The 24,564-nt window shown below is 40.7% G+C and overlaps 1 protein-coding gene across 1 annotated transcript; it reads right to left on the bottom strand.

Annotated features, from left to right (window-relative positions):
• Positions 1-1,378: 1,378 nt before the first annotated feature.
• On the bottom strand, positions 1,379-24,445 carry trpc4a (transient receptor potential cation channel, subfamily C, member 4a). The gene is made up of 15 exons (XM_046411211.1): positions 23,858-24,445; positions 20,381-20,610; positions 19,105-19,323; positions 15,341-15,481; positions 14,642-14,818; positions 13,868-14,068; positions 6,848-7,184; positions 5,943-6,082; positions 5,645-5,845; positions 5,393-5,508; positions 4,926-5,121; positions 4,626-4,820; positions 4,279-4,320; positions 3,781-3,870; positions 1,379-3,042 (listed from the first exon to the last, which is right to left on the bottom strand). Exons 2-15 carry the CDS (start codon positions 20,537-20,539, stop codon positions 2,329-2,331), a joined length of 2,928 nt encoding a protein of 975 aa, XP_046267167.1. The 5' UTR covers positions 20,540-20,610; positions 23,858-24,445; the 3' UTR covers positions 1,379-2,328.
• Between the last annotated feature and the right edge of the window lie 119 nt (positions 24,446-24,564).

The following is a 24,564-nucleotide window of genomic DNA, read 5'->3' as shown; positions in this document are numbered from 1 at the left end:
AGGTAATTAAAATAGGAAAGCATTACAGGGAAAACAAAAACGTCTGGTCTGTAGTAGAACAAATAGGGAAGCTAATGTAATTATGTTATCACATCAGTTCTGTCTTAGATAGCTTCATTTCTTCTTCTTCTTTATCTTCTTCTTCTACCTGGAATAAACAGAACACTCACATGCGGAGACACTCATTTCCAATGAGCCAAAGAAAAGTCCATCCATCCATCCATTTTCTATACCGCTTATCCGTCAGGGTCGCGGGGGAGCTGGAGCCTATCCCAGCTGACTACGGGCGAGAGGCGGGGTACACCCTGGACTGGTCGCCAGTCAATCGCAGGGCCAACACACAAAGACAAACAACCACACACTCACACCTAGAGGCAAATTAGAGTAGTCAATTAACCTAATGTGCATGTTTTTGGTATTGTGGGAGGAAGCCGAAGTACCCGGAGAAAACCCACGTAGGCACAGGGAGAACATGCAAACTTCAATTTCACAGAGTTAGAAAATATAATGCAATGTTATAATTCTAGTACTTCTAGTTTGATGAACAAACTCATGTTGTTCAGAGGACTGAAAGAGATTTCAGTGGGAGAGGAAGTGGTGTAAATGTGCTGGCAGACAAATGACACATAGACAATTTCCTCCCACTGCGTGGTTTGGTTGTGCTGACTGTTAGAACTAATGGAAGGACATTTGAGCTGTTAATGGACTGATTGTTGTTAGAGCGAGAAGGGGGAAAAAAACTCCCTGAAATGATTCAGTTATTCTGTGGTTAATGCACTCATTAAATGTCACTCGCTTCTGGAATTCATACTTTTTAACAGCTAGTGCTTCCTTTCAAAACAAAAAGGCAGACGTTGACTCTCAATTAATTACTTCATGTAAAGTTTACTCATCCATCTTTTGGACTTTGTAAAGCATTAAAGACAAAAGCAAAGCATTTAAACGTAACTGAAGAAAAAATTTGCAACAAGGCCATCAACAAACCGATACTATGCCCACACAGAATTTATATTCTGAAACAAAGGTCTGAATAACCTTGGAACTGTCCGTCATTCTTCTTCCAAACGCTGAACCGTCTCTTACTACAAATGTGTTTTTAAACTGGGAGTGAAGGAGTGAAGATTTGCTTTTGCCGGATTGTCAACTAACCAAATGAGCATGACCAAATGTGTGTTTTTGGAATCTTTTCTTACGAATACCTCACAGATTTCACTCAGAATTTATAAACTTTCTTATTATCAGAAACATCATTATTGTTTTGCAAGCACATACTGTCTGCAAAAAATTAAAATCCTTAAAAGTGACATACTTCAAAACATGTTGGACCATCATGACAGCATCACAGTGTTTAAGAGTTAATGTCTGTCTACAATCCGCACTGAACTAAATCAAAAAATCCAAATAAAGAGTTTTGGTTTATTTTGAATCTAATTTTTAATTTCTATAACATCATTCAAACTAACAAGACATCTGAAGTTATCAGTTAAAAACAGCAAATTTGTCCAAAATAACTAGTTTATTTTCTGCAGGAGTGATAAAACATGAATAATATGTGGCTTTGAATGGTTGTATACTTTGATTGACAGTCTGCCACGCTCTATCATACATAACAATAAAATGTCACCATGAACTGTACCATTATCCGTTTAAGAATGATTAGTGAATCACAATCCCAGGTTTTTGCATAGAACAACAGTGACACAATTGTTGTTGCACGATCAGAGCTTGACACATCTTTAAGATACAGTTTCAGAAAGTGTGTAAAGTGCAGAAACAGACAGAGTAAGGCAGAAAGTCAGCTCTAAAACAGAATATATCTATTGCTCTAGTGAGATTAAGATGGTGAGCATTAAGCGGTGTAGAGATAAACAGGAAGGAAAAGAGGTAGAGAGTCTGATGAAGAAGAGAAAAGGGTGAGTGATGAGTGATCTCAAAAGAAAGGCATGTGTCAGATAAGGGACAGGGGGAGAGAGGAGGTTAAGAAGAGAGAATGTTTAGTTTCAGAAAAATAATTACGTTCCAATAATCTGTAGGGATGAGATAAGAAGAGATGATCTTTATCCTAAAATCTAAATTCTTGGACCCTCACACAGAGCTCTACGTACCTGTGCTGCATCTCCACTGCTAATATAACAGCACTTAAAACACTTAAACCAAAGGCCTCCCTGAGTCTCCAAAGATCAAATTTGATCATCAGTTTAGTATTAACTGGAAAAGTTAGACTCTACGAAACAAACCCCCTCACTTGAAGCTCACATTGATTGTCAGTTTCTGTGTCTTCAGTCCAGCATTACTTGGCCGGTGGTCATATTAACGTATAGTCACATCTTAAGCTTCATCTCTGGATGCCCCTGACAAGCAACCATCAGCTACTGAGTCACTGCAGGATATTTTATCCTTTTCCATTTCCTCTGTTTCTTTGTTTTCACCTTCGTCTGAGCAGTTGTTGGTGTTCAAAATAATCTTGTTATTTTCATTTGGGGCCTCATTTACAGTAGCATCTTCCTCCTTTTCTGTATCTAGTCCTTCCTTGTCCTTACCCTTTGCACTGTGCTCTTTGTCCTGCCCCTCTGCGTCTGAGTCTCCAGACTCTCCTGCTTCCTCTGACAAAGAGTACATTTTTCTGGAAGTCTCGCCTGCACCTGATGAATCTTCATTTCCACCCCAGTGGCGTTTCTGGAACAAGCCAAAGTCGGTGATATCTTTGGGGAAATTTCTCCTCTGGCATGACTTTTCGGTGGAGCTCTCATCAGAGACTGGGGACAAGAGTCCATTAGGCAGTCCGTTGGAGGCTTCAGGAGGCCTGGGTGAAGCTGTGGAATTGCCCTGCTTGAGGATGGATGTGATGATTTTGAATCGGTTGAGTTTGCTTTTCATCTGGCTGCTCTGGGGGCAGGGAGAAACCTCGAGGGAGGACTTGGAGTAAGCAAGACTGGAGTCCACTGAACTGCCACTGGCCTTTGTACCCTGTAGAGCAGGCTTCCCTGTCTTCATCATGCCCATCACCTCGTAACGAAAACTAGAGATATCTTGTTTCAGCTCCTGGGAGAGTAAAACAAAAAGTGAGCTCTCCTGGTGAACAAGCAAATGCTTTTCATTTAATTATTAGTCCCAGTTGTTGGTATCTGATGAACAGAGATTCATTTTTAACTCAGCTACAACTATGTGGGCGAAGTTTAATTCATAAAATAATAATACAGTACTTTCTTTTCTCTCAAACCATACAAAAACATTTTAATATAGGCCATTTTGCCTTTAAATATCATGTCTTAGGAGATCCAAGTCACGGAAGACAAATAATTGACAATATTCAACGGTGTATACTTCCAAATGAATACTGATTTAAGTTTTTTTATGTGTACGGAAAGTACGAGATTATGCTGCTGACTGAAAACCAAAATATCACAACTCAGTCATCTTCAGCCCTAACTGATTTGCTGAGTTGCTGACTGAGTTGTGGTATTCACTTTTCACTGTAGGGAAAGGATAAACAAGGTGTAAACGCAATATTGACATGCTATCACTTTTTAAGTTGATGTGGCAAACATGTTAATAACCCGATGCTGATCCATTCACAGTTACAGAGCAACATTAGAATTTGTTTGCAATTGCTTGTGTCCCCCTGATATTCACTCACTTTTAAGCTCTGTGTTTGGTCTCTACCAGTACCTGATGAAGGTTCCTGAGATGCATGTAATCATGTAACTTACTGTTAATATATAAATACTTATTATAGCCACTTTAAGTCATATTTGTTTGTTCTATAGGAACTGTGCCTACCTTGAAGTTCTCTTCAGTCAGGCCTTCCTCTGTCTTGGCATCTCTGATCATGGCGGCCACATAACGCTTCACTAAGTTTCTCAGTACCTCCTAAAAAAATGAAAAAATGAAAAGAAAAAAAAAAGCCTTTCAACACAATAAAACCTTCTAATAGTGAATGACAGTGTCACTTTACAGTATAGTACAAAACTAAGTCAGTCAGTAAAAAGATGGCAAATATATTCACACACAAGAAGAAACATTTCAAGCTACATCTCCTTTGAATAACGCTACAGTAACCACCTGCTGATATGGACAAATAGAAAGTTCTCTACAGGAAATGGTGGTGAGCATCCCACTGGGTTTAATTGTTAGGCCTATTATGCAAGACATCACAAAAGCATTCTGGTGATGAATTGAAAAAGAAAGTGTGAAAAGGCAGTCAAAGAGCAAAATGTCTGATCTGTCACACTTATGCCCAGAGTAAGACAGTAATCAGCTTCAGCAGGCTACATTTACCTGATATTGATGGTTTATCCTCAGATTCTCTGCTGCTCGCCGCTGCACAGACATCAGATGCCAGAGAGGTTAAATTACAGAAGAAAAAAGAACATGCAGTTTTTCTTCACAGTATCACAAATCTATATCAACCCTTGCGTTCTCGCATGAGGCATGTGGCCCAGAGTGTTACAGCAAACTCTAAAAGACTCTTCTTTAGGAACACAACTGATGAGTATCTAAAGTATTGATCAGTCTGCCATTTTGTGTCTCGCTCATCTAATTACTATTTTGGTCTAGAAAATGCCAGAAAATACCAAAAAGTGCACATAGATGTTTCCTGAAAGCCTTTTCGGAACCCAACTTACTCCAAGAGTTCCAATAGTCTCGGGCCGCTTGGAGCTTGTCCTCTTGCACATTTGCCTCTTGACCCAGCACATGAGATACAAGAATGATTTGGGGCTTGGGATGATGTTGAAAGGGGCTGGGAGAGTGGCCCCTTCTTCAAAGTAACTCATCCACAGCTTTGTCCTGGCAAACTTCCACTCGATGTCTGCATGATCCTGAAACAAAGATTTGGACACATGAAATGCATTGCAAGCACAAGCATTATGTGTTCCCCACACTCATGTGGCCTTCTGTCTGTGGTATATTTGATCTGTGCTCACAGCAATGTGCTGGTAGGAGTTGTTCATCATGGCTATGAGCATGTTGAGGAGCACCACCAGTGAGATGATGTTATAGGTGCCGAACATCGTGGCGCCGACGAACTCAGTGAACTGATGGTCTGCATCCACGTTGGTCACATACAGACTGATCAGACCAAAGATTGACCAGAAGAGCGACTGCAGCGTCTCAAATAACCTGGGATGGGAACATACATGTTACTCAAATAAATAGTATGTATTGTCATTGTTGGTTGAACATCTTATCAGCTGAAGGTTTTCCCATGAGGTTGGAGAAATCTGAAATCAGTTTTAGCAACTGAAAACTTTTTAAGAGCTTTCACATGTTTCACAACTAGTAACAGCCATATACAGTACACACACAGCTCTCTCTTTCTTTGTCACTCAATTTCACAGCATCACACATCTACACTACACATACAAGCAAGTTTAGATCCATGTGAACTCACGTGGAGAAAGCGTTATTCTGCTCCACACAGCGGATGCCTTTGCATTTTCCCTTCTCAGCCTTGGTCTCATAATAAAAGTACAGTTGGTTCAGCCCGTTAGCGAAGGCCAGCAGGACCTGGAGTGCATGCAAAGTGAATGCAATTATTACGCCAACCCATGTGTTTCATATTTTCCATATTGACTATAGCTCTCTTGAAACAACTGTGTGCATGTTTATATTCCTGCCTGTGTGCAAACATTTGTGCATTTACCAGACAGTAGATGAAAAGGAACTTCAGGATGTCCAGAAGCATTCTCCCCAGAGAGATCTGCAGTGGCCCTAGATGAGAGTTGGCTGTGAACAGTGAGATGAGGCGCAGGGAACTAAAAATGTTTGCAATGGCAAACACTGCCTCAGCTACTAGTGTTGGGTGCCACATCTCCCACTGGTTCCTGGGTTTACTACCGCTGTACTAAACAGGGCAAAGGATGGCAAACACATAAAGTGAGAATGCAGAAATGTTATAATACAACAGTCTGTTCTACTGTTAGTCAAAGATAACTGGTTACCTTGGTGTAGGCTACAATCTTGAGGGAGATGGTGGCCAGGTATAGAGAGTTCATGACAAAGTCCATCAGGTTCCACCAGTCATGGACGTAGTCTTGGAAACCACCATCCCACATTTGTTTGATCTCTGCCCAGATGAATCCTAGAAATACAGACATGGTCTTAAAACCGCTTTGTTAAAATTGACATGGAAGCATGCTCGCACAGACAATTCTAAAATGCTTATGTTCAGCTGCTACAATGTTTACCATTGTCACTGTCATAAAGTATTGGTTATGCATCAAACAAAAATTCTGATGGAGCTGAATGAACAGTCTGGCAAATTTTAGGGCAGTTCAGTCTGAGTGGTGAGTAGCAGTATAATATGTAGTCACAAACGTCCACTAGAGGAAAAGCTCAGGGTGTTCAGATGTTTAAATATGGATCTAAATGGAAGACCAGCTGACAACAAACTACCGTCCATATGGCCACAGCACTGTTAATAGACATATGGAGATAAGCCACTACGGCTCCCAGGCAGCATTTTTACAAGAAACATCCAGTCACTGAGATTAAATCCTTATCCTGAAGTCAAATCAATTTTTTAATGGAAATGTTTAAAGTGTTCAAAATTTGAAACATCTCTGATTTGTGCCTGTGACTGGTGTCCTCTCCAAAGCTACGCTAGCTGAGGTAGTAATTGATAATGATTGGAGCCATCTACCATACCAAACAGAGAAAAACAGGATGTCCCATGAATAAAACTGTGCAAGCTAACTACACACAAACTTTAAAAATGAACCATAAGTTGAACTCTTTTCATCTCTTTTCAAGTTAAATATCCACACTGTTATTCTTGTACTTCAGGACACCCAATCACACCCATTATCAACTACCTACACCCCCAGTTCTCCTCCCTTTTACTCACCCAATACCCAAGGCAGGATCATCCACTCCACAGTGGTTGGTGCAGGGCCCTGCCTGTCCTGTTCCGTGGTTACAATGTGCTGGGAGGCAAGGAGCAGCAGGAACAGAAAAGTCAGATAGGACGCTGTATGGCAGATGAATTTGATGAAGGGCTTGCGAATGAAGAGACCATAGCGACTCTTAGGAGCAATGAGGTAGCAGAGAGCAAACATGGGGTAGAGGAGGCCGATGAAGACGCAGGTGAAGAACTTCCCTGCCCAATGGCGCCGTCTCCAGCCGGGGAACTCATCATACCAGCGGGATGCCAAAAGCTGCTGGCAGTTTGGCTGAGCTACAAACTTAAAGAAATAAAAAAAAAAAGAAAAAGAGTTATACTTTTCATCTGTTTGATCCACTGAAATGACTCCAAAGAAATGCACTAATCAATGGTATGACTGCAGCATGGAGGCCTGCTGGGAGGCAGCATCCTCAGCCTGAGGCTGCTTTTACACAGAACATAATGCCCCAGTGACCACATACCAGAATTAGCACCTGCAACAAGTTCCAATTTTGAGCATACAAACGTAGGAGGAGGATGTGTTGGTGGTGTCAGAATTTGAAATGTAACGATAGAGACACAGATATTTAGGAAAAAATGTTGTAAATTTAACATACATAAATGCAAAATAATAATAAAAAAACAATAACAAAGAAGAATAACATATGTTCTTATCATGATTTTATATTTGATAAATTTGACATGCTCCTCTGAGTGTGGCTGTAATATCAATACATCAAAACTGCAGCTGTGCTGTTAGACTACCTCAGCATCTGATGATAATCTACAGGAAGAAAAAAACAAAAAGCAAAACAAAAAAACTCACACTGTAGTGTATAAATGAGTCAAAAACACATGCACACACACTTATGCAGGCACATGGATCACATGGAACCTCTATGTCAGAGGCAAAGCATAGACTGGCATGACTATGTGCCAATTCACTGACTCTGCAACCGTGTTACCATGGGAACCAGAGATCCCAACTGCGTCGGGGTCTGAGTAGTGGAATAACTCATATTTCCATACTTCAGTGAGAGCATTGTCACAAAACTTGAGAGGAAATGCAGCAAAGGAATATAGCAGAGGATATCATGGATGAGTGGAGAAGAAGAAGAAAGAAAAAGAAAAGTTTTTTTTCTAAATGGGGAGGATCAATAACACAGCTTCAACACTTTGTATCAACAACATAACATCATATTGTGATGGTGGATGAATGAAGAGAAAAGCAAAAAGACCCATGTGCAGATTTTCTCTTCTTCTACTGTTTTGAGTATGAACCTTATTATAGACACAACCGCTAATCTCATTATGTTGGAACCAAAAGTCTGAAGTAGAGCAAGCTTTGTGATGAAGTACTTTAGGCCAGAAAATAATAAAATAAAACAGAATTTATTTCAGTTGGCAAAAATAGGTCACAACAGTTTTGTCGCAGGTATTTGGACACTTGGGAGTAAGAGGTCCATTCACAAACAAAAGGGTTCATTTTTAGCTTGCATCTTTCTCTGCCTGTCAGAACATGGCTCCTGATTAATGACAGCAAACAAGAGGCACTTGAGCTGTCTGATGTCTTGTGTTAATCAGCATGATATATTAAACACCGACAGAGATGCTAATGAGGTCACAAATTAAGCTAATTAAAGCTATAATTAGGAAATGCATCCATTCTCATATTTGTCTTAGCACAAAAGCTGTAATAATAATCTAATAACTCTCCGAAACCTTATCAGGTTATCAGATTAGTTTTTATTGAATTATTTTGTTCACACTATTTTATTCCCCCCAGAAAGACAGAATAGATTTTAAACAAAAGTAGTTTAAAAATGTAGAACACTCTTTTCTATCAAGGAGCAGGTGTGTCTATTATCATATTTTACATACAGGAGGTCCGAATGAGTATAGAACAACAACAACAACAGTAAAGCAATTTGTAGACCCTTTTCAGACATTGTTATACATTTCCCTCAATGGCAACTGACATATAGGACAATTTATGCTGCTGTAGCATTTTGAATCCCCACTGAGAATTCTTTAACAGTACATATGTCAGGTCATTAGACATATTTACTGCCTCCTCCTATTCATTTTTCCTTGGGGAGAAAATCCAAACAGCATGTCCAAACATGTCAAACACTTCTGTTATTTCACCTTCCCTTCTTCTGTCACAACTCAAACAGGATATCTCCTGGTCTCAAGTCCAGTTGGAAGAGTGTCCCTTTACAACTTTGCTTGCCTCTCTTTCTCAGTGTGAACTGTCCAAAAGTGCCAGGAAAGACCTCCTCAGCGTGAGGGCGCTTTCTGGCTCTGTGAAGACGCATTCCCCTGCAGCTTTGCCAACATGAAAGATCTGCTGAAACTCTTCTCCATCTTCACAGACTCACACTGACAAGTATGCAACTTTCAGCTGGTTATGTTTAAGCTGCTTTTTGCTTTGGTAAGAGTTGAAACGCAGCTGGACATGATTTTTTTTTTTCACAACTACAGACTGATGCCATATACTTGACAAACATGTCAAAATCCCCTGCACATTCTGGACACTCACACGCATCATGACATCAGCTTAGTTAATCAGACCCAACCTGCAAAGCTTAAGTCTCCAAGCATATTTAAACCTTTTCGTGATGTGAACTTTTAGATGACAAACAAGATTTCTGAATCAACCCACACTGTGATGAACACGCTGTCCGTCACCTTTAATGCATCTGAATTGGTCTCAGGTTTTTAAAAACAGGTCGCTGATGGACTTTGTTTGAGTATGGGAAAAACAGTGCAAACACAAAAGCTGGTACTGATAAGCTTTCAGGTTATGTCTGCATTCATAACAGAAACTACAGAAAATTCAGATTATATAAAGACCAACATCTTTCTTGCAGCACTGCAAGAGATTCAACTGGTCATTCAGCCATCCATCCATCCATTTTTTATACATCTTATCCATGAAGGATCGCAGGAGGCTGCTCAATACCTATCCAGGTCATTATTAACAAGTGGCGTTATCTCTTTGTCTTGATTATAGAATTACCTCATACGACACATGATACTGACTTGTGAAGACAGATATGTGCTACAGCGAACTGCTGAAACAACTCAGTGCTAATGATCTTTCACTACCTAACACATATCCCTATTAGTGCAATTTAATTTCCATTTAACTGAGACATTTAAAACATCTTGAAACACCGAATTGCAGTTTTTATGAGATATCACAAGGGGGCAACGTCAAACTTCAGCACGTAACATTTATAGGATTGCCTTGGTGCCTCTGAGAATTTCAAATAGTCAAGAGTCACTTTTGCTCATGCTGTGAATCTTCAGTATACGTGCCTATAATTTTTAAAGTATATCAGTGCAAATGAGAGTAATCCAGTGTAGAAACCCTCAGGGAAGTAGAGGAGATAATCGCTACTTTAATGCATATGTGTTACAGATCATGTTTATCTGATCTGGACTCCTGCTGCATCAAAGCCAGGCTGCTCTGTTAGCTGAGCTCTTTAGACGGGAGGCCCGTGGAGATTTCTCTTCAGACTGTTATAAATTGCCTTTCTAATCCCTGGGAGCACAGCGGCAGCAAAGCCAAAAAACATACAGATGCTAGGATAAATACAAAGAGCATAATCGAGCGATTGTAAACACACACTACACACATGACATAAGCGGGTTAAAAGGAGAACTGTCCTTCACTTTGTTCGGCTGAGGGTCAAAAACATGCTCCACACTGACTCACTGCTACATTCATCAGCAGCCAGTACCATAAAAAATTATCACACATTCAGGCTGAATGTCATGCCAATTATAAGAGCTTGGGTGTTTGTCAGAAAGAGATGAGTGGTGATCACACCACAGATAAAATGCCCTGGACATAGAAGCTGTTCTCTGCAAAAACAGTCAAATGAGCCGTCGCAGTTTAAATGAGTGTCCACTTAACCCTTGATGCCTCGCAGTGGGCAAAACCCTGTCTGGCTTAAGGATCATCTGTCACAGGCACAAGGCACTCACTATAAATGCCACTTTGCATGTGTGTCTACGTACATTGTTATATTGCCAGTGAGTTCAATGATTTCCATCGTGAATTGTACTTTGAGTGTCAAGTAAATATCTTTCATACTGTGTACTTCACACATTTTATATTTCCTTTCTCTGAATAAAGGAACTGTTTACTAAAGCGTGTCTGAAAAATCCCACAAAATGCTACACTTTAGGGCACAGTGCTGAGACAGTATCGGCACACAGTCTAGTTTCACACAGCTACTACTCACACAGCAAGACTGCGACATTTGCTCCAGATGATACAAAAGCACACCCATGAGTGATTAAGATCACATCATCTCTGAATAAAACTAAGCATGAGGAAAAAGAAGGAAGAACAAGGCAGATTGCTTCATCAGAATTAAGAGAAAATGACATTTGATTTTAGAAAATACTATAAAACTTGGAAGCACATTTAGACACATCCATTCATTATCAAGCCTATTTTTCGCAGGGTCGTGGGGTGCCGCTGGCCTGGCTGACATTGGGCAGGAGGTGGGGGTTTGATTAACGGCTGCACAGGACTGACACATAGCGACAAACAACCAGTCACCCTCACATTTACACCTACGGGAAATTTAGAGTCACCAATTAACCCAGTGGTTTCAAACTGAGGGGCGTGTCGCATAAATATAGAAACACCCAGCAACGTAAAAGGAATTCCTTCCATTGTTTGATTAATGAATGAATTACAGTGTTTAAAATAAATTCCAGTGGAGTTCGGAAGCAAAATGTGTGTATGTGTATGACTGCAGAAAACGGCTGGATTGAACCCATGCAGAAAACATCCAACACAGAGAGGCTCCTGCCTGAAGGCACCTGCCTTGCTGTGAGGTGACAACACTAACTATTTCACCACCATGTTGCCCATGTTGAGATACAGCAGGAGAAGGAGATTTCTAGCTGAAATACACTGTAGCACTCGATAATAATTTCTTGCAATTCACACTCACACACATGCGCACACACACACGCATTTATAGCAGCATAACTTTATCTTGAAATGATTGCCTACCACTCTACTTAGCTGAGACATTTGTCATTTAAAAGGGCAGCTGGGTGGATTATAACCCATGAGACACCATTCTCCATCAAAGTCCCCATGTGATCGAAGGGTTATTGATAGGATTCAGGAGAACACATTGGCACATTGGGACATTTGCTGGTTAATTAAAACAGCTGTGGCACAGGCAGCAGCAGAGGATGTTTGTTCACAGTGTGTGCAATGACAGATTTAGTGCCAACAACAAAGAGGTTGGATAAATTGACAGGGGACTGTCCATCATCAGGTCCACCTGTGCATTTGCACTACTCCCAAATGTCCTTTTAGTGCCTCAACACGCTCATCTGCCAACCTGTGTCTCAATGTGCAAAAACTAGATGGATGGCAGAAGAGATGGCAGCTTGAACACAACAGTGCATCTGCTCTGACATCAAGGCAGAACTCCCAGCAAAAGACAGATGAGACATTACTCCTGGGAGTAACTTTGCTTTCTCATCATTTTGTTTCGCCTTTATATTCGTCTGGAGAATTCTGTGGTGGGACATCTCTTTAAACCCTTTCTTGTTTCCTCAAAAAGTCTTCAGGCATTCTACAAAGTAGCAACATTATCAAAAGTGGGCCTCCCAGAAAAATATCAACAGCTTATTCATCAATTTTATGATTTTCTACTGTAACCCTTTTCTGTTCACCCACAGCTCTAAGCATTTAGCATATCCATATCTGCTAAAAGCAAAGTTGGTCTGCGGGGGCATTAACAACCTGAGTTTAAGTGAATAAAGTTCTACACTCTATTAGCCATACTAGATACTGAAAGTTTATGTAGTAGCACTCTCATGGATGGAATGAAATGGAATAAGAATGTACCTTTTAATTAACCTTTTTTTCATAATAATTTGTTCCTGGCTCGATCCACTGAGAAAAGGGTCACCACACAAGAAAAACAAAAGCATGAAGTCTGTGGACTGCAAAGGGACTATTGCTGTAGACTTATCAGGTTTAAAATGGTTAGTCATATGTTTTAAAAATTATTCATATGTGTTAAAAATGTAATTAGGGTCCTACAAAGTTCCTGAATAAAGCAGCCAATTTACTCACCAGTATGCGAAAAACTGACACTGGACTGGGGAAGTCCAATCCGCAACTGAATAGTTAAAATAACTAGAAAAAAACGTACTAACTTACAGCTGCAGTGCTATGATAATGGAATTCAATCTGTCATCTGTGTGAGCTGCCAAAGTGAAAACAGATAAAATCCTGTGCAAACCAGCGCCTGGCATCAGCCACAAAGCACCTGATGCTAATCTAACATCATTACACCGGTTCATTTTGGCTCGCAGAGACACCTGTGAGAAGACATAGGCTTGGTGCTGCAAAGTCTCCTGGCTTGGCAGGCTTCCCAAGGAAACTTAAAGTGAATGCTGCCTGTGTCATGTGGAATTGAAATCTAATGAAAAGCTGCAGCGTTGACAGTGTGGCAAACAAGGGGGGGAAAAAAGTGAAATGTGTTTTCCCCTATAATAAAGAATACTAAAACTTGATATTTCAGTCCTATCTGACTTACACAGCTGTACAAAAGTGCAAGAGGGGGCAGGTGCACTTGACTGAGCGATATTATATGTGTGAGTGTGAGCATCGAGCCATCAGAATGACATTCCCTTTTTTCTCCATCGCTGCAGTCTCCAAATTAAGAAACCAAGAAGCCATTGTTTCTGTGCTTTGTTTTGTCCTTCAAGGAATGTTGTGTTTTTATGTTTAAATTGTGACATAACAGCAGGGTGAGTATCAAACTAACCCCATACAGAGAAATCACGCTGTCTTTGTTTTTTTCAACCATTTGCCATCCAATCCACTCAGAAAGCCAAGACTTAATCTTTAATCACAAGCCGAATACATTCGGCTCACGGTCAAAGTGAAACAGACCAACATTGCATACCAATATTACGTTTCCTGCTTACCTCTTTTTGGTGGTATTTGATGGCTAGTTTGAGTCTTGCCAGGTCGTTGTTGCCTTCCTCATCCAGTAAGTTGATGTCGTCTCTGTAGTTGAGGATCATCTCCAGCTCTCTGGAGCTTCTTGTCTGGTCCAGGAGATCCTTGGCAAACTGTTTACACTGCTGAGACAGCTCCTCATACTCTGATTTGAACTCATTCTCCACCTTAAAAAGAGTGTATGCAGAATACAGATACCTCTATATAAGAACCTCACAGCTGAAATGAGTACAGCTGTGTCTAGAAGGTGGTGTTTCTAAATAAAGTATTGCCTCTGGGTTTTTTGTGTCAGGAAGCTGTTTCAAAATGGCTTATAGATAATTATCAAATATCCCCACCCCTAAGAGCCATTAATCTTATATTCTGTGGTTGTTTCAACAAATGTAAAATGCAATGAATGCACAGTAAACTGCATTTAATTGGTCTCAGGCAACAGTTGCAGCATCTTGCTATTTTGCTGCATCGAAAGAACATTTTTTACGAAATATTTTCATTTTGACTTAATGAAAGCATCTCCTATTGTGCTTTACTAATATTATTTCATCTGGAAATATTGTGAATTACAGCAGGCAAAGATATTGTAATTATCTCTCTGATAATTTTATTTTCACGGCTGACCAATTTTCATGCATAATAAATGGACTGGCTACTGAACGTCACATGATCGTATCACGAAAGGGCACACAGAGGTTTCAGTCCCATGTGTCAGCTCCACTATTATCTGGCTCTCTTGTCCTCACCTTGCTGAGCTCCTGCAGCTCCCAGCTGAGCCTGAATGCAGTGAGGAAAGGATCCTCGCTGGAGAGCGCAATTAATGAGGGACTTGCCAGCGCTTTGTAGATGTTGAGGCGTGAGCGCGAGTGACGCAGGCTGTCCACATCTGAACTAGACACACACTCCACACAGTTACAGCGCACCTGCAACATCAAACAAAGCATGGATACATTTTAATGAGGCAATGTAGCAATGTAAGCGCTGTGATATCACATATCAAGTAGTCATGCTTGGGTAGGTTATTCAGACATTGAAAACCCAAACTGTAAGTTTATACATTATGCTCATATCTGCACATTATGGTTGCAGAATTTTTATAAAAAGCATTTTTGTTTGCTTCTCAAATTTTAAACAGCATTTGGAATTTAAATTTCATTTTTGCGTATCATTTAATTACAACTATATCTTATAAATAAGATTTTGTGTCAAATCCTTTACATTTGATATGGTGTATCTAATGAATTGATCACTGATATGATTCTACTAAATGACTCAAACAGCACTTTCATAATCTCACTGACAAAACTGCAGTTGACTCTTGATGCACACAAGGCTTTTGTTTCTTCCTTGAACACTTGCTGACATTCTGGAGCAGCGGCTTTTTCGCCTGTAATAGCAGCAAAACACTAACACAGCTCGCCTCATGAACACGTATGAATACCCACCTCGTGCGGCTGCGGCACAGACACACCTTTCTGCACCAGAAGCTTGATAATTTCATAGTTGTTGGTGTGTGCAGCTAGAATGACGGGAGTGATGTCAGGGGTGAAGTCAGAGAACTGCTTGTCCAATAAGATAGGAGGAACCTTTCAGGGGAGAGGAGAGGGTAAAAGCTTTTATCACACACAAATTGAATGAAGCTCAGCAAGCAGCATATTTGGCCTCAGCCTAATGTGATCAATTGCCAATTTTTAGACCTTGCCTTCTGTCAGGTTTAAATGGCAGTCTGCATTATAAGTAGAAGGTTGGTTGAATGTAGAGCCTGTTCGTTCAAGTGTGCAACTTAAAGGTTTTCACAGTGAAGTTAAATGGAGACAGCAGGATTTCTATCTTTTTTTTTTTTTTTTAAAAAAAGCAGTTGTTAGAGCTTTTGACAGCTGGAGTGAAAACTGTTCAAATACCAGCAAGACATGATGCCCTTGGTCAAAGTCGCAGATGCCATCCATATCAGGACGCTATAAAGGGTTTAGGCCACAGTGTGGTAAAAAGCATCAGTATTTCACATATTTCAGAGGGAATCATTATGCTCAGAAAGAAACTCATTCCACCTATCCCTCTTATCACCCACTCCAGCTAAGCCCTTCTCCTATTCCCATGTCATTCAATGAAAATACAGGGCTGCAGGCTGCACAAGAGTAAGCCGACCCTTTTCACTTCTTTTAATTGAAGGCCTATTATCTGATTCTGTGGGGATGGAGACATGGAAGAGAGAGAGACAACGTAGTCGGGGAATGGTTGGAGGATAAACTTGCAATACGTGAGGACCTATTTAGCAAGTTGGTGTGGACAGACAGACAAATGGGAATAAGGGGCAGGAATAAGGCTCCGTTTAGAGCCTTAAAACCAGGCATGTTTCTCTTCCTAACCTTGAATCAGTTTTTAGTGTGTAAACCTAACTATTAAGTACAGTGTTAAGACAATTTAAAGAAAAAATGTAGTGCCAATATTTATTTATACACCCAATCAATCAAATAGTGGCTGGGATATTTCAGTCTGAACCAAAGTGATGGACTGACCAACCAGCTGACAGACACTCTGTTTGACGTTGCCATCCATACAGCCATACTGATAGCGTGTCTAAAAAAACATTGATCATTTTGCTGGATGGTAAGTGTCTCATGGAAATATTAATATCTTACAAAATTCAATATGCAGATTTCATTTGACTCAAAAGATGTGTAAAACTTCTAAGTAATACAACAGAAATAAGACGGGTGAAACTTTGTGACACCATTAGTCTCTTAAAGTTAACATATGAAGGAAACCAGGGGATTAGTTCATTTTTTTTCAAAAAGGTTTCATCATCCTTATTGCACCAAAAGTCATTTTTATCACATGGATGCTAATTACTTGTGTGGTTTACTCTCAGGACACAACACAGCAGCTCCCACGAGCGGCACGGAGCCACGTCTGAGAGTCGTTACATTTTGCAGAGGATGATGATCTAATAAGCTATATAGTCTGTTCTCCATGTGGGAGGGGGAGGGACATCAAATAATCTACATCAAACAGCCTTGGCCTGTGCCCAAGCACAGATCAGGAGGAGTGCAGGCTGGTAGATGTGAAGTTATGACAATAGTGGAAAAAAGAAACAAATATAGCTCACTTGTCCGTGTAATTCCTATGTGTTACTCATGCTAGAATGAGGCATCCACCATCAGCATATGGCCTAAAAATGCAACATTAGCATCAGCGTGCTTTTGTTTTCACGGTGCTCCTTCTTCTCGCCTCCCTGCTGGCTTTCACCTGTCATCCTACAACATCACAAACACTGTTTAGATAAGGCTGGCAAAAAATGGAACACTGAGCCGTTTTGCTTTTGAGTGACGCTGCAGAAAATAAGCTCAAGTCTTTGTGAATTCCAGCAAGTGTGATTATGCTTACTTTACATCATGCTCGGTGTTACATGTAGGGAGAGGAGGGATCCCCTTATGTAACTGTCTTTATGTACATATGGCATAGGTTGCACAGAAACCCAAAAGCAATAAACAGAAGCCCTTTTAATTGAGAAACACTGTGAGCTCCCATGTTAGTGCCTCTGACAGATGCATATCTGTACTCTGAGGATACATGAAGCTGTTTAAAACGCTGATATCCAATGCGCTCCTAAGCGGAAAACAAATAAGCCACAACATTTAGGAGATTCTTACAAATGCATCATTCAGACAGCGTGCAAAACAGAAAGCCAAATACACACAATTCCAGCAGAGCATAAAATGAACCCCCTTATTAATGAATCTCAGAGAGGACACTGACAACAGATAGGATGCTCTTCTCCCAGACAGCCATTTAATATAATCAATGAGCTTCTCTTGGGTAAATTTAGAGTGATCCATTTTCACAACCTACTCATGTGATGGGAAGAGGCACTATCTTACGATGCAATAAGGTAAAGAGGAAGTATGGTAGCTGATAGATGTCACAGATGAGGGGTTCGGGACGGAAATTTTTGACCTCTGTTTCTCAGTCGCCTCCACATCCATTTAGCAAACAGGCCTGAGCCATCTCTTGTGTGTGCACTCTTTTTTGTTCAGTATTTCCTTTTCCATTGTCCCCTTTCCTTCCACAATTTATTTAACGTTATCAAAGCCAAATGAACATTTTCTAACAGGAAGAGCAATCGCATCTGCCAAGCAGTTGATCGATACAGCCAGAAACATCTGTTTCTTTGTGGTTTATGGTGCATTACTGCTGATACAGAAAAGTATGAGTGTGTGTGCTCCAGGGTGTTCAGCACATGTGTGGCAAGAACAAGGAGAAGGAAACTCTCCTTGAGTGCAGAGCATTGAGTTCGAAAGGGCTCCATCTGAAATTCATTTGACTCTTATTGTTTTTGATTACAGTAATGTAATCTCTAAACAGGCAGTTCTTTTTGAAGAAAAGAGGAGATTTCCTTATGAAATAATCTGAATCCCGAGATTAAAAAGCATTATGGACGCTCTTACTTTGGAAAAAAATACACATTAAATTTTCCCTCACAGAGAATACTCATTAAATATCTTTCTGTAAGAACTGTTCCTTTTCCAAAAAGGCTTATGAAGACAGTTTTTTTTTTTGAAGTGTCAGCTTTTGTTGTCAGCCAACAATACTGGGTCATTTATTTTTGATGGTGTGAAAACCTCCAGGCAATTGCGTACACGCTTATGAGCTACACAATGAGCACCCGTATTTTAATGAATGACACTGCACTCTACTGTTCATTAAGATCCAGAGTTCCTCCTTTGATTGGACTCGAGGGCCTCTGTGCCCCTGGCCTCACTGATCAGTTCTCTACGGTTTGAAACAAAGCTGGGCTCAGAAATTCTGCTGTTCGTTTAGTTATATAAATTACTGTTTTAACATCTTATGATGAACAGTTCATGCGGTGTGAGCATTAGTACAATTGCTGAATTGTCATATTCTGTTAGACGATTATTTCATTTGTTGCAGATTAAACTGGCATAGGATCCTTTAAAGTGAAATAGGATGAAACAGAGTGTGCTTTATCTAAGACAAAACATAATGATACAACTGGGTGCAGAAAAAAAAAGAAAAAAGGAATACACTTTTTTTGAGAGAGAGAAAGTAAACATCAACAGTCTTAGTTCCCCTCCTAGCATCCCACCAGCCTTGTCAGCAGCTCACTGTCTGTGCACTGACAGACTCCCACCTCATGAATAAAGCACTCGTAATTTGAAACTCCTTCCATTCCCATCGGTGTCCTCCTCACCTGCATGCCGCCACTAGGCTTCTTATGATTTAGCAGCAGCTCCACAGCTCCCACCACTTCCTTGCGGATCGCGTGTAGAAGGGCATCGCCGACGTAGACGTTGAAGCTCAACAAGAGTTCAATGATTTCCAGGTTCTCGTTCTCGATGGCAATCAGCAGGGCCGTGCGGCCGAGAGGGTCGATGCAGTTGATGTTGATCTTGAAGTAGATCTCCGCTTCCTGACAAAGGAAAGTTGTAACAGTGTGAAATTCTTCACACGCTTCACATCCGACACAGCAACTCAAAGTCAGCAGTTTTTGCAGCAATGATGATCACATTCTGGTAATCTACCAATACCTATCAACTTGACGTTATGTCAGTTGCTACTAGCAACACCTGAGATGCACTATCCAAAATGCTGCCAGATTTAGACAAAGAAGAAGAATTTGCAAAATTCAAAAAATTAGATCCCCTGTTCTACTGCTTTGTGGGGATGCACAATAAACACTGTACTGATAAACCAGTTAAAGGCAAAATTTATATTATCTGATATCAGCCGATAATGAAATTATAGCCCATAAACACAAATTGCCAAATTGCTTTCACTGAATTAACAAGCACAACATCTACACAGTCTGACACAGTATGTGGTGGTATGCACCTTTAAAGTTGATTTTCCATCAGAAGAACAAGTGCAGCACATTGCCGTTGTGGTCAAACCGCTGCACCCGACCCGAGCCCCACAGTGAAGACTAAAGAGTCAAATGAGTCAAAGAACTGAACTACATCTTAGCCATTGTCTCCCTCAGGTGTGAGGCTAAGAAAGGTTGTGAAGTTATTTTTGAATTACAAAAATATGAAATTATTAGCTATCTTATCAGTGTGGACCATGAGAAGCAGGTAATTATCAGTTGTTGGTATAGGCTGAAAAGAATTTGTATTGTGTATCCCTGCTGCCTTGAATTTGAAGATTTTGAACAATGTTATAGTGGTGCAGTGCTAAACTGGGCATCCCTTGTACTCTGCTGGTTCCAGCAATATTTTGTGTCTCCCAAAGGTCTGACGCTTGCCAAGGTAAGTAAAGACCCCAGATGTTATTTGAAATGAGTGGAGGATAATCATGGTCGCACGTTATCCAAAAATCCTCTAATCTTTTCTAAAGCTATCCAATTAGACTGAGGCTTCAATATTCATCCATCCATAATTTGGAGTTTCAGTGGCAGCATGCTTTCATCCATTTACCAATCAAATGATCCGTTCTCTCATGCATTTATACACACAAACACACACACACACCTCCAGAGCCTGTTTGACACTAGCATAGTCGCCCTTCTCCACAGCTCCGAGGTAGGCTTTCTCTAAAGGTGACAGCTCCGACTCGGCCCGCACAATTCTCAGCGGGATGCGGTCCCGGTAAGAGGAGCTGTCAGTCCGTCGATAGTATAGTTGTGACATCTCCCTGGGCTTCAGCTTACCAGCACCCTGCTAACACCACTGCAGCTGCTGCCAGGCTGAGAGACCTCACACTAGAAGGGACAGGAACAAAGGTGTTATAGGACACTTGCTGCTGTTGGTTTTGACTTTTACAAGGATGGAAAGATGACAAAGAGAGTAGCAGTGGGGGGGCGGAGGAAAAGGTGAGATCATTTTTCAGAAAGAGAGACATGAAGCAGGGAGTTACTGATCCAAAAATCACCCTATGTTATGTCTTTACCCAAAGTTTCAAAAAAATGTCTGCAACTGGAGTGAAGAAGTGTTAAGGATTTTGACAATTTTTGAAAATATAAAAAAAATTGCATTTAAGTATACTAAAACTAAAGTTTAGTGCATGTAAATTCCCTGAACAGTAATTGACACAACATTTACATCACTCGCTATGACTTTTTCTTTTTCTGCGAGAGGGATCTTTTTTATACTGCAGAGCTTGTAGTGTATTGCTTTGGATCTCAGAGTGCTTCACATTTCCTAGAACTGCTTAAGCACTCAACAAAAAAATGTATTCAACTCTGAGCAGAGAAATATCTCAAGTCACTGCATTCTTTTCTCTGTTTCTCTTCTACCCAGTAAGTCTAAATGAGAAAAAATTGCAGTTGTTTCTGTTGCTCAACCTGTTTCACCAAAACAGACACCATGTGACATCAGACTGGAAGAGCCACAGCTGAGATGTTTGATTCCTGAGTTTCTAATAGCTTTAGTTAATGACATTAGCAATGCTTGCTAATTGATTGACAGCAGCCGACTCAGTGGTTGCCTGGTGACAGTATAATGACATGTGCAACACTTTTGGTTTGGCTTCACAGTGACACATTGACACTCTACAGCGACGGTCAAGATCTCTAGGTTCTCTGGAATCGAGCGCTGGTGAGATCTACAAATACACTGTAATAGCAAAATACCGAACATAACTAGAAGATGAGGAAATAGTGTTCACATGTTTCATAAAAAGTAAACTGTTTCTCTGTTGAGTTCATCCTAAAATTAAAATACCCCTTTATTGGGATGTGGCTCTCCTCAGACTATATGCAACCATAATAACGACCTGGACCTAAAACCAGCATCAGTGTTAACAATAGGTTGACCATAACAAGAAAAGGGAATACACACTCAAGAATTGGCTGTTTTTCTAATGCTCTCTAGAGGATTTAAAACCACAGGAGCCTGAGAGGACAAGAAAACAGACGGAGCAAGACATGAGGATGGAGAGGGTGAAGAACAAAACAGGCAAAAACATTAAACAAGATAAAGGGGAAAAGGTTACATGTAACTATATATATATATATATAGACAGGAGGTCAATTAGCTATAGTGCTTTAAGCTCTCCCAACCCCTCTCATGACAACTCATTAATGCTCTATGTGACTCTGTTCAGTGAATAATGAGTGGATTAACACACTCACAGCAGCCTAATTAGTTTATAAGAAAAGGAAAGAAAAAAAACTTCTAAAACTATGTGTAAAACTATGCGTGTTGTGCCCAAAGCCCTGTATCTTAAAATAGCACATTTAAAAGAAGAGTTCAGAATTATGGAAAATACACTTATCCAATCAGTATGGTATGCAAAAGTCCAACTGTTCCCCTAACTGGGTTAAGATGGCACATTTCAAGCTTCATCTTCATGTTTGAGCAGTAATCTTCAGAGGTAGGAGACAAACAATAATATGATTGTTCAGGTTTTGAACTAGCAACCCATAGCCTGATGTGCTGTAAGATCAGGTGTTAAAAGTGGCTGAAATCCAAGTTAATAACACTAAAGTGGGGGATAATAAAGGAATATGTAACTCACTATTGGCTGGTGTTTCTCAGCAACATTTTTTTTCACATTATGGCACCAGTCATCTCCTCTTACAGTCAAGGTGCTGCTTCATGTTGAATTGCTCTCAGTGCCCTCTTACTTCCCACCATGAAAGAAAAAAAAAATCATCATAAAAGGAAGATTTGTCTCTTTTTGGCCATAGGTTTTCACACCTCATTTGAGAGCCTGGGCCTTAGTTTGATATTGCAATGGCCCTTTGTGGAACGATTTCATTTTGAGGCAAAAATGCCTGTGAAGTGGCCACATGGGGAATCTGCAGTCACTGTCGCTGAATAACCTCAGCCTTGAGATGGGAGGTTAAGTATCATGTGCTATGCTGAGAAAGTGCATACACTGCAGCAAGGAAGACTCAGTAAAAGAAGATACTGGTGCCAATACAGGAGATGCTTTTTGAACTGATACCAAAATTACACTTTTTTTTTCAGCATAAGCCAACCTCATGTGCTGTGGGTAACAGCTGAACAAAAAAGCAGCAAATGAAGAAAAAGATAATTTGAATATTTGAATTCAACTCAGTTAAAAAAAAAAAAAACTCAATGTTTCCCAACATTAATTACATGTTTTTAATCATATGCTGCATTACATGACCACTTCATGTCACCTCAGCCATGATGTGTATGTTCTGCTCCACTCTGCGCTTATCAAGCCGTCATTCTGCTGTAATTACAAAAACACACTGGCTTGATTCATTAATGTGAACTTGCGGCAGAATTTGCCACAGAAACAGCAGCCATAAAGTAGGGCTGCCCATCACCAGTACAACAGGATTTGTGTATGGCCTGCTGATATCTGTGCGTGCCATTACTGAAACACACACAGAGCCACACTCACACTCAGCCTTCTGTGCAGATGGGTTTTTCTTCTAGTAATCACAGTTTCCTGGAATCAATATTTAGAAATAGAAAATCTGAACTGTTCTGTTACACAAAGAGTGTAGCACCACTTTAGTGCAGTGATGGGGAATATGTTGAGCAAAAATGTCTGTTATTTTGAAAGTTGTATTGATCAGACAACACACACTGCGTAGATGAGCTGTCCAGCAGACCATGCAGCCCGTTTAGAGAGGCCTGTCCTTGTTTGCAATGACTGTAAAGCAATCATAAAATTGTCTGCATTCATTAACCACAACAGGTCTGTGTGAATTGGCAGGCTGCGTGTGCCAGAATGGCGCCTGCATGCACTCACAGGTGAGATTTTGACATTTTTATTTCAGTACTTGTGTGCGAGAAATGTGCCAGAGACACCAGGGAATAGCGTGAATAAAAAAAGAACAACGGCTGTGAAAATGAGAGAGGACTCTTTGTAGCTTACCTGCTGGGATCCTTTCGTCATTTACAAGCTGAGGGACCCTGAAGGCGCCCTGTTACATCTTTTATCTTTACAGTCTATACCTGTCTAATGCGAACAGCCTTTTATAGCCAAGATGTGAATTTTAAAGTGCATTGGAGCAAATAACTAACCTGTGGGATGTTGGGCATTGGAACTTCGCTCAGTGTTTCCCCTTTGCAGAATATCCCAAGACCACATCAGGACTAATCACAGATGCGCAAAGCTTTAAATCATTTTCCTCAACTTCTTGAATTTAGCATTTAGCGTCCCCCAGATGTGAAAACTGCAGTGTGGATCTGCAGGAAGACCCTGCTCGTTAATGTGTTGCTGCCTTGTGATGCCAGTCCGTCTTTCTCTTGGTCTTTTAGTCTAGTCTGCATTCTCCCCCCTCATGTTTGGAGACTTGACAGTACTCCCACTGTACGTCCAGATTCTGTTCGTTGTGATCACGACTTCCAGGCGATCTTATTTGGGGGAAAAACGAAGACCGGCGCACGCCGCATTCAGCTTACCGCGCAACAAATCCTGGAGAAGAAAATAAGCAACAGCGAAGTTTCCTCGATGGATTACACCTGGTTTAGCGACGCATCCATTTTCCCCCGGGGTCTATTCTGTTGTTGATGTTCTCGCACACTCGACTTATCCACCTGTTGGGGGGTGACTGAGCAAAAAGCAGCGCCTCCAGAAATAAACGTATAGCAGCCAGATGCCTGGCAGGCGGTCTGCGGAGCGCTGCTGCAGACTGGTCGTGCGCACTTGGAGACGCATTGAACACTGTGGCACTGCAATAAGGGGGGGGAAAAAACAATCATCTAAACAAGCAACTCAGCCAGACATT

Source organism: Scatophagus argus, chromosome 14 (genome assembly GCF_020382885.2).
Source record: "Scatophagus argus isolate fScaArg1 chromosome 14, fScaArg1.pri, whole genome shotgun sequence".
In the NCBI taxonomy this organism is placed as follows: Eukaryota; Metazoa; Chordata; class Actinopteri; family Scatophagidae; genus Scatophagus; species Scatophagus argus.
The sequence above is the reverse complement of the archived record's forward strand: the minus strand, read 5'-3'. Positions and strand labels throughout refer to the sequence as shown.